Genomic DNA, 10,508 nt, shown 5'->3' with positions numbered 1-10,508 from the left:
GACTCAGTGGTTAAGAACATTGACTGCTCTTCTAGAGATTGAGTTCAAATCCCAGCAACTACATGGTGGCTCACAACCGTCTGTAATGGGGATCTGATGCCCTTTTCTGGTGTGTCTGAAGACAGATACAGTGTACTTACATAAAATAAATAAATACATCTTAGAAAGAAAGAAGATGGTCTCATAAGGCATGCAGACTTTGATCTTGTGTTATTTGCTTTAACTTCCCAAGAGTTATTTACAGGCTTGGCCTCCTTTTTACTTCTTTCTTCCTTTTAATGGATTTTTATACAATTCTCTTGAAATCCAGTAAGCTTGAAGCGGGAAATTTAACACAGTAAGAACTGAGCTTCGAATTTTTTAAGATTTATTTATCTTATGTATATAAATGTCTTACCTGCCTGTATGTGCATGCACTGTGCATCTGGCCCCTTCGGAGGATAAAAGAGTGCGGTTGGATCACACATACCTGATTGTGAGCAGCCGTGTAGGTGCCGGGAACTGAACCCAGGCCTTTTGAAAAAGAAACACGTGTTCTTAATCACGGAATCACCTCCCCAGCCCTCACTTATTTCCTTTGTAGACATGAATTAATTCACTGACCCTCACAAAGATGATAAGGTAGGTACTGTGCTAATTCTTGTGCAAGGGAAGGAAGAGAGGAGAGAGGGAGGGAGGGAGAGAGAGAGAGAGAGAGAGAGAGAGAGAGAGAGAGAGAGAGAGAGAGAGAGAGAGACTGTTACAACACCAGCACCAGCACCAGCAGTTTCTCAGTTTCTACCTGCTTGCCCCAGGACCGTTTTGTTTTGCTTTGTTTTTGGTTTTGTTTTTTTTTTTTTTTTTTTTTTTTTTTTTAATTTATTTTTTTAAGATTTGAGTGCACTTTTCAGACACACCAGAAGAAGGCATCAGATCCCATCATAGATGGCTGTGAGCCACCACGTGGTTGCTGGGAATTGAACTCACTGAGTCATCTCTGCAGCCTTTGCCCCCAGGATCTTTTGGCTCTTATCACCTAGGCAGCCGGTTGAGCCCTAGGCTGCAGAAATCCCGGCCTTCTGCATGAAGCTGATAGAGGCCTAGGCAGTAGCAGTAGCCGGAACCCTGCAGCAAGAGCCAGTTGCTAGACGCCGTCTCCTAGCAACCGCCTGCAGTCACGTGGCCGCGCGGGTTGGCCTCAAGCCGTTGGAGCTGGCGCAACGCGACGGGCGGGACCAGGAAGTTTGTTCCCGAGTTCGGAGCCCAGGAGTCCCCGCGGCCGTCGCTCAGGTGCCCTCCGCCGGGTCGGGATGGAGCTGCCTGCGGTGAACTTGAAGGTGGCCGCGCGGCCGGGGCGGGCGGGGGTCCAGGAACCCGAGAAACCGAGTCGGAGCAGAAGGGAAGGCGCAGCGCCCCGGGGAGGAGGCGGCGGACACCGAGAGGGACACCTGGGGACAGAGACGGACAGGGCCGCCCCTCCCGGACAGACCCATGCTGGCAGGGGTCCTGGACCGCCCGGGCCAGCACTCCTGGTGTCCCCCACAGCAGGACAGGGACACCTCTCCTCCTGAGAGGTCAGTGCAGTCCGGGTGGGTCCCTCCGTGTGCTGGCTCAAGTTAGAAGAAACTTGATGTTCCCAAACATTTGCTTCTCCCTAATTTCCGCTCGCAGCGTCCATGTTTTATAATTAAGAAGCAGGAACTGCAGAGGTTTCCTAATAGCAAAAAACCCCAGAGTCTGTGCTTGGCTCTGGGCAGCGGGACTGCCTATGATGTCTTCATTTCCTAAGTTCTTTTTCCTCTCTGTCTTCCTCGTTTGCAACAGAGGTGCTGGCCACTTAGCTTCAGCCAGAGCGGTGTGGACCTGGAAGTGAACCGGCCATCTTGGGTCTTTGGTGCAAGATCCTTGAAACCCTAAGACTCCCAGGTGTTAAACCACGTAGCACCCTTTAGTGTCTGAGACAAAAGATATAGGTGGCTCTGGAGCAGTTGAGTGATTACACATGGGCTGGGCTGTGACTTGCTCTGGCCGGTTTCCCATTCCTAAACTGCTGGCTAGCATCTGGAGGGAGAATGGAGCAAAGGAATGGGTTTGTTAGGCTAGCCTCAAAGTTACTATGTAACTATGTTACTATGTAACTGTGGCCTCAAACTTCTAATCCTCCTGCCTCCTCCGCCTCTCCAGTGCCAGGGTTGCATGGGAATGGGAATAAAACCCAGGGCTTCTTGCTGGATAAGGAAACTCTTACCAACCGAGCCATAGCGCCAGCCTGTGTTGTTTTTTATTAATCTCAGTCCTCCACTGAGAAATCTGAAGCTGTACTCTGTTGTTTTTGTTTTGAGTCAGGGTCTTGCTATCTAGCTCTGGCTGGCCTGGGACTCACAACGTAAGTCAGGCTGTCTTTGACTTGGCAAGTGATCTGCTTGCTTTTGCCTCCTGAGTGCAGGGATTAAAAGCGGGCACTACCACACCTAGCCAGAGAAGCTGTGTTCTTTTATTGGAGTGCAAACTTCAGCTTAGATCACACAAGTACATTGCCAGAGTCTCTAAGTGGTGCAGTCAGGATTCGAACCCCTGAAAACCCAGCTTCTGTGCTTTTGCATTTCTCAGTATCAGTTGCTTAGGGCTAACTTTGGTTTTGATGGCCTACATCAACATTTAGAACTGGATGGGTACAGTGTCTCCATCACAAATGTGAGCTAGCAGGCTCTCTGGCCCAGAATGCAAAGACTAGGCCCTCCCTTGAGCTGATTGACAAGATCCCATGGGTCTTAGCAGGGGCCGGTCAGAAGCAAGTGAATGCTACGGGTTGGGAAGTAACATGTAGGAAGGACATCCAGTCACTTTTGGGCTTCGCATCAATGTCAGAGTTTTACTGTGTGTCTCAGCATTGGGGACACGCTGAATTATTCACAGTCTGAAATTCAGAATGAGCCTGGGTATCCTGTTATTTTTTCTGCGAGATCTAGTAACCCTTTGGAGGGCCGCTGGGACACCACGGTTGTCCCCTTCAGTCCACCCTCTTGTCTTTTTAAGAAGATGTCCCCTATTCTCAGCACTTGGCCCAGGCTCTGTGAAAGAAGTGGGTCCCTAACTGAGCCTCACCCACCCATGCTCCTCTTAAGCAGAAGCTAAGCTAAAGCAGCTCAGGTTGGAGATTTGTGAAGCCCTGGAGGCAGGGGTCCAGCAATGAGGCCTGCTGTGCCTAGTGTTTGACATACCTCCACTGCACTGTCCTCCAGAGCCACGGATTCCCTGCTGCAATGAGGAACAGGTGACAGTTTGTGTCAGACTTGCCCAGGTTCATGTGTGGAGCTAGGATCCATTCATGGTTTGACTCCAGGTAACCAGGGGAGGGCCTGCCTCTCCTCCTGGGTAGCCCTTGAACTTAGCTGTCCTGGGAGCATCCGACAGCCTTGTCTAATTGGCCACTAAATGTTTGCACAGAACACGCTAGGATGTATTAAGCTGAAGTCTGGGATATCCCCATCCCTCCTCCTTTGGAGTGGTAAACAAAGGCTTGCTTTGTTTTCTCGTGGTAGGGTACCACATGTCTGACAAGTTTTCTCCCACTGAACCACAGACCTCAGCCCCAAAGGGTTAATTAATCCTCAGGGACTTCTGCTGACCCACCCTTTTCTAAGTTAAACTTCACTTCCCTCTGCCCTGTCTTTGACCTTGAAGATCCTGTCGGTGGACGATTGCCAGCTTCTGGGTGAGGTTTTAAGGCCAGGCTTTGACAGTTATCTGTGTGACACTGAGGAGGTTTCTTGACCTCTCTGAGTATCCGTTTGCTCACTGTAACAAGAGGTGGAAAACAAGCTGTGCCTTCTCAGTGATGAGGGACTTAAAAACTCAGACCGGATGTCGGGTAGTGATTGTGTAGGAAGATCTTTGTGAGTTCAAAGCCAGCGTGTGGAGTGAGATCCAGGACAGCCAGGGCTGCACAGAGAAACCCTGTATCAAAAGACCAAAAAAAAAAAAAAAAACAGAGAAACCAACTAACCAAACAACAAAACACCCCTCAGACCAGAAAAGAGGTCTACCTTTGCAAGCCTCTGAAACAAAGCTGGACAGACAGAAAGCTCAGAACTGGGGTGGTTGATCTGGGCTGTGCATCTGAGATGTTGTTTGGCTTTTTGATTGGACCTTTTTTGATTCGAGTCTCTAGTGAGTTCTGCTCCTGTGGGCCCTGGAGGCAGTTGGGCAAAAGGTTCCATGGAGTAGGGCTTTGATGAAATTACTGCAGAGTGAGGATTTCTCCCAGGAATGAGGTGGACAGGCATAGGGGACATCCAGTGACAAGAACTGGCAAGTGCCTGCTTCCCCTGAAGCCAAGGTCCCCTTCGATGGTTGCTTCCTGGGCAAGTCTAACATACCATGACTACCATGCAGAGAGGGGCCTGTCTGTATTCCCTGTTTAACCCCAGTGACCCCTGCTGCCCTGGGCTGTTGACCATGTTTGGGGATGAGTCCCCAGCACTGGCTTTGCTCCCTCCCACCTGTAGCCTGGCCCTTCCCAGTTTCTCTTTGAGAACCCTCAGACTCCTGTTTCCCTGAATAGGAGCTAGGAAGGCCCTGGCCACAGGTCCCTACTGCTGTGCATTTCCAGGAAGGGCTGGGCTGCTGTTACTCCCTGCAACTTTCTTGGAAGTCATATCACTAAGGGCTGATTATATTCCCATTACAAAGATAGGGAAACCGAGGTATGAGAGGCTTAGTCCTATTTTTTCTTTTTCTTTCTTTTTTGTAGTTTTGTTCTTATTTGTTTGTCTGCTGGTTGAGACTGGGTTTCTCTGTGTAAAAGCCCTGGCTGTCCTGGAACTCACTTTATAGACCAGGCTGGCCCCAGACTCAAAGAGACCCACCTGCTTCTTCCTCTTGAGTGCTGGGAATAAAGATGTGTGCCCTCATGCCCAGCCTGAGACGAAGTTTCTTGAAAGTCCTTTGCATGAGTGTCCTGTCCTGTCTCTGCCACATGTCCTTGAGACAGGGTCTCTCACTGAACCTGGAGCTCACTGATTTGGCTAGACCAGCTGGTCAGTGAGCCCAGGGATCCTCCTGCAGAGTTCCTTCCTGTAGGCAGGTTTGACAGCGCCTGAGCCTTTTCCTGCCTGGGTGTCCAGTAGAGTGCACCACCCCGCTCTCAGCTTAATCCTGCCACCGGCTTCAGCACAGTTCTTGGCCTCCCAGGAAGTCTGTGCCCACACTGCGGCCTCTCCCCGGGCCACGCCCTCCTCCCACTCAGAGGGCTGGTCCTGGCTCCCTGCCATGGCCTGACTGATTCCTTAGTGGACCTCAGCACTGGTCCTGGAAGCCTGTGTCACACTGTAGCTGAGGGTGCCCAGCTCTTAGGGCATCTGCCCTTCCTATCTTAGGTGTCCAGGCACTGCCCTCAGGATGACCAGTGGGGTCATATCCAGGACCAGGGCTGTGGTTTCAAGGATGCCAAGCACAGTAAAAGGATAATGTAGACATCCATGCAAGGAGGGGGGATTTTTGTTCTTGACGTGAGTCATGTGATGTCTCAAGCTCTCCTTGATCATCAAGCTTGAAATCCGAGCTGCCGGCCACTGCTTTTGAACCTCCTCTGCTGCCTCTCACACACCTCCACACACACACTGTTTTTATGTGTTTTGAAACAGGCCTAGGTTAGTCTTGAACTCATTGTGTAGCAGTGGAAAGTCTTGATCCTCCTGCCTGCACACCCCACCCACCGCCGGTGCTGAGATTATAGGGGTGCACAACTGTGCCTGATGTACGACCTTTATTCAATTTGGAGATTGCACTCTTCCAACTGAGTCCCAGCCCCACCTCCTTGCTAGCCCACTCCCACCCCCAGCCACTGTGGCGGCCTTCCCATTGGCCCATAGCTCTGGCTCCAGGTACTAAGAACTCTCTCCTGGTTGAAGACCCTTCCCATTTTCCCATTCGGGGCTCATGGTCTGGGAGCTGTTGCTGGAGTTTAGGACACTTGTGAGACCCTTGCAGGTGCCAGGCAGGGCCTCCTGTGTGTAACTTTGCATTCGAAGACTTACCCAACCCCTGTCCTTGTACCGCAGGCTATTCTCCTGGTTCACTGGCTGTTGACAACCTGGTAAGTGACTCTGGGTGTCTGGCTGTGTGTTCCCTGGGGTCAGTGTGTGTGCTCCCGGGTCCTGTCATCCTGGTCAGGTCCCGTTCTGCAGTGCTCCAGCCCATCACATTTAGCAGTCCATTCTGCACAGGGCTGGGTCTGCTTTCCGTCTGCACAGTGGGATGAGGATTGGCCTCTTGCTTACCAACCAAGTCCCTAAGTGGAGCTCTGGGATGCAGCTTGACCTCCACCGTAACATCGGTTGGTCATGTGTCTGGAACTGCCAAAAACAAGTCTGGAAACCACTGAGATCACGTGTGCTCTGCCGGCTTTGGAGGGCAGTGCCCAGGCCAACCGCTAGCATGAGCAATGTAAACAGCAGGGGACAGGTGTCACTTTCCCTGAGCTCACACTTGGCTTTCCCTAGACCGAAGATAGGAGGACTGGAAAACATTGGGCTTCTTGGCCTAACTACTAATTCCAATGTTCCAGTCCCAGCCCGCTGATGCTCAGGTCCCAAAGATGAATCACAGCAGTACCCGTGGCCCCTCCCACCTCTCCCTGTATCACTCAGTACTCATGGCTCCTCCCACCTCTCCCTGTGTCACTCAGTACCCGTGGCTCCTCCCAGTTCTCCCAACACCTGTGGCGTCTCCTGACCCTAAACCTCTCCAGCTCAGGATCTGGGCTTCAATTTCCCCAGCTTCTGATTCCTATATAACTCAGCCATTTTAGCTACCTGCTCTCCTGGTTCTGCTCTTGGCTCCTCTCCTGGACCTCTCTCTGTCTCTTTGCCACCTCTCCTTTTTTCTCTTTCTCTTCCTCTGAAGTTCTCCTCTACATCTCCCATGGCCCTATTCAGTTTGCTGGCCATGCTCAGTCTGGGCCCTTGCAGGTGCCTCTGGCTGTCTCTCCCTCATATCTACAATAAAACCTTCTCTTCAACTATACCTAGGGGTGGCGAGTCCTCATGTTCATTCATTGTGCAGCTTGTGACCTGGTTAGTCACTTAAGTCTGTGACTTTGAGTCTGTAAAATGAGGCTCAAAACAGCACCTCCCTCCAAGAGCACCTGTGCATGAATGAATTTAGAATGTGTTGGGCAGAGCGTTCCAGGAAGTGCCCTGTGTTAACTGTGATAAGCCAGCTCTACAAGCAAGCTAGCAGGCAATGTCGGTTGATAGAGATACTCTGGAAACGACTGCAGAGGGGGGCTTGGTTGGGTCAGCCTGGGAGTGGATTTCTCAGGCAATGATTGAGCTCCAAGACAGCAAGACATGGCTGTGTGTTCAGGAAAACGAGACCTCAGGGTGTAGCATCCAAGAGTAAGGGTGGGGCTCTCATGGGAACCCCATAGACTACAGCAAAAAGGTATCTTATCCCAAACTGTTGGTAAGGTTGGTGTGGAGGAGTCACATGATCAGCTTCACACTGCTTGCTATTTTTAAAACTGCCAGCAGGGGGCAGGAGTGCCGGCAAGACCTGTTTATTCTCAGAGGAGGCTAAGACCCTGGAACAGGGAGAGAAGGAACTGGGAGGAGTGGGCAGCTCAAGGTGGTGTTTAGCTGATTGATAGTGTCTCTCTATGCAGGGGCTGCTTGGTGTTCTCAGGCTCCTATGCTTGGGGCAACTTCACTATCCTGGCCCTGGGTGTGTGGGCTGTGGCCCAGCGGGATTCTGTTGATGCCATAGGCATGGTGAGTTGGGGGTGGGGAGGTGGCTTCATCCATGCACCCCTCATCTGCCCCGGTCTTCTCTCTCCCTCACACCCTATCATTTCCTGTTCTAAAGACCTGCACATGGCAAGCCTAGCTAAGCCAGCTACACAGCACCCCACCTCTACTGTTATCCCCCCAGCCAGACATGGGGCAGGTCACAGAACCCCAATGTCTCCTTAGGAGAATTACAAAGTGGTTTTCCCTTGTTGTTCTTGTTTTTTTTTTTTTTTTTTTTTCTTTCTTTCTTTTCTTTCTTTTTTTTTTTTTAAAGTTATTTATTTTTTTTTATGAGCTGCTGTCTTCAGACACACCAGAAGAGGGCATCAGATCCTATTACAGATGGTTGTGAGCCACCATGCTGTTGCTGGGATTTGAACACAGGACCTCTGGAAGAGCAGTCAGTGCTCTTAACCACTGAGCCATCTCTCCAGCCTTTCCCTTGTTTTCTTACAGTGAAAACAGGTGGTATGGATGCCAAGGGACCATCTCTCTCAGAAATTCTGGAGATAGGCCCCCTCATGACCTCAACAGAAGGAGATGGGGGTGGGGAATTCTGGGGCAACAGGCTAGAGCCAGACTCCGGTGTTGTGGTCCTCGGCCATGCAGGTGCCAGTCATAAGATGCCTGTCACCAGGCTGGCCTGTGCGGGAAGCTTGGAGTCGGCTGGGGTGTCAGTGGCTATGATCCTGTGGTGGTGTTTCTTTCAGTTTCTTGGAGGCTTGGTTGCCACCATCTTCCTGGACATTATCTACATAAGCATCTTCTACTCAAGTTTTGCTGTTGGGGACACTGGCCGCTTCAGCGCCGGCATGGCCATCCTCAACTTGCTACTGAAGCCCTTCTCTTGCTGCTTCGTCTACCACATGCACCGTGAACGAGGGGGCGAGCTCTCACTGCGCCCGGGTAAGACTGGTGTGATTTCTTCCTGTTGTCAGACTACAGGCAGACTTGGTGGCCCTCCCTCAGCCCAGAGTACAAGTGGAGGAGATGTGGAGGTGTTCGGATCACAGAGGCAGCAGGGAGCCCCTGCTGCAGACCTGCAGATGGTTGTGGGGACAGCTCCTTTCTGTTTGCACCTAGCCCTGGCTCTGGGGTTGTGCTCTCCTGCCATGTGGGGTGTACCCCTTTCTGGACAGGCAGGCCAGGGAACCTGTGTGCCAGCCTTCTAGCCTCTGGCCCAGCTGACACTGTTCTCTCTGGTAGTGGGCCACGCCATTTTCCTGCCCTCTCTGACCCTGTTCTCCTGTGGAAGCTGGGTGTGTAGAGTACTGAGCCCATGCAAGAGTGGCCTATGGCTGCCCACTCTGGTTTATCTCAGTGCCAACGTAGACCTGCCCGGGTATGAAGGGATCAGAAGGGAGAATGAAGGTCCACTGTGCTTGGGACTTGTTCATGGACTAACCACCTCTCATCAGATACCTGAGCATGTGCTGCTGGGGGCAGAGATGGCACAGCAGCCAGTAACCGTGGACCACAGGACCTGCTGTTTAGGTTGGAACCAGTGTCATCTGCTTCAAGCCACATGATATCAAATCAGCCTGTCTCTCTGACCCTCAGATTTCTCTCATCTGTAGATCCACCCTACAGATGCTAGGATTGCTAAAGGCTTGGTGTCTGGGCTTCTGCGTCTGCCCATTGTCCTTGGTATCATGGTGCTGAACACTAGCCACGGCAGACGGTGGATCTGTCTGTGCTTGGTCACCATGGACTCATTTTCTCTATCCATGTGTTTCCTGTCCTCTAGATTTCTTCGGACCTTCTCAGGAACATAGTGCCTACCAGACAATTGATTCATCGGACTCACCTGCAGACCCCTTTGCAAACCTGGAGAACAAGGGCCAAGCTGTCCCCCGGGGATACTGAGGCTGTCCCTGGCCATTCTGGTGCCCAGCAGGATGCTTGTCACCTTCTTTTCCTGGACCTACAATGGGGTATTCCCTACCACAGAAGTGGCCTGAGTCATGTGCCCTTGAAGGTCAAGAGCCTCTAGCTTCCCAGCTGAGAACCCAGTCCTAATTCTCCAGGCTGTCCCTCCCTTCAGGATACCTGTTGACCCCTGGGCTAGAACTGTGGTTGGTTCTTCCCCTCTTGCCCTGTAACTATAACACTCCTACTGAGCTGCACAGAGTGCTTAGGGCCAGCCAGGCCTTACGAGCCAATGAGCACTGCCTCTCAGGCTGCCCCAAGATGATCCAGCCCTTCCTAGAAGCTCTGTGAGCTTATGGTCCTGCTCAGCCTGTTCTGCATAGGAGCAAAGTTCCTGTGCCTGTCACTGCCTCACGACCGTGCCCGAGAACCCCAGGCCTGGATGCGGTAGGTCTGCAGAGGCCCCTCTCAGAGCCCTGACATTAAAATTTAGGGGTTCTATGGCTATGCTGTGTTTGAGCCATGTTTGAGCTTCGAGCTGGGACCTGCCCTGCCGTCTTGGTGTGATTTTGCCTTTGAATCAGTGGCAGGTGGAACACGGTCTGAGCCACCCATTATATCAGGCCTGGTGGCAGGAGGGGCTTCCTGTGGGCCTGCCTGGCAGAGCCAGGCTCCAGCCAAACAGGATGGCAGAGAAAGTGCTGGTCAGTGTGGCATGTAGACAGACATCTGTCCTCTTAGTCGAAGTGACTGATTTCACTGCTCTGACACTGAGGCGTGAGAGAGTGATGACTTCCTCTCGGCCCTGTGTTCTGACACGGCCTCCTGAGGTGACCGGGCTCCCGCTCTTCTCATGGCCAGATCTCAGTG

The 10,508-nt window shown here is 51.9% G+C and overlaps 1 protein-coding gene across 1 annotated transcript; it reads left to right on the top strand.

Moving 5' to 3' along the window:
• Nucleotides 1-1,195: 1,195 nt before the first annotated feature.
• Nucleotides 1,196-10,109, top strand: AGTRAP (angiotensin II receptor associated protein). The gene is made up of 5 exons (XM_080920844.1): nt 1,196-1,316; nt 6,042-6,076; nt 7,646-7,751; nt 8,480-8,675; nt 9,517-10,109. Exons 1-5 carry the CDS (start codon nt 1,290-1,292, stop codon nt 9,633-9,635), a joined length of 483 nt encoding a protein of 160 aa, XP_080776970.1. The 5' UTR covers nt 1,196-1,289; the 3' UTR covers nt 9,636-10,109.
• The last annotated feature ends 399 nt before the right edge of the window (nt 10,110-10,508 follow it).

Source organism: Micromys minutus, assembly GCF_963924665.1.
Source record: "Micromys minutus genome assembly, chromosome: 9".
NCBI lineage: Eukaryota > Metazoa > Chordata > Mammalia > Rodentia > Muridae > Micromys > Micromys minutus.
Note: the sequence above shows the minus strand (reverse complement) of the source record. Positions and strands in the feature narration are given on the sequence as shown.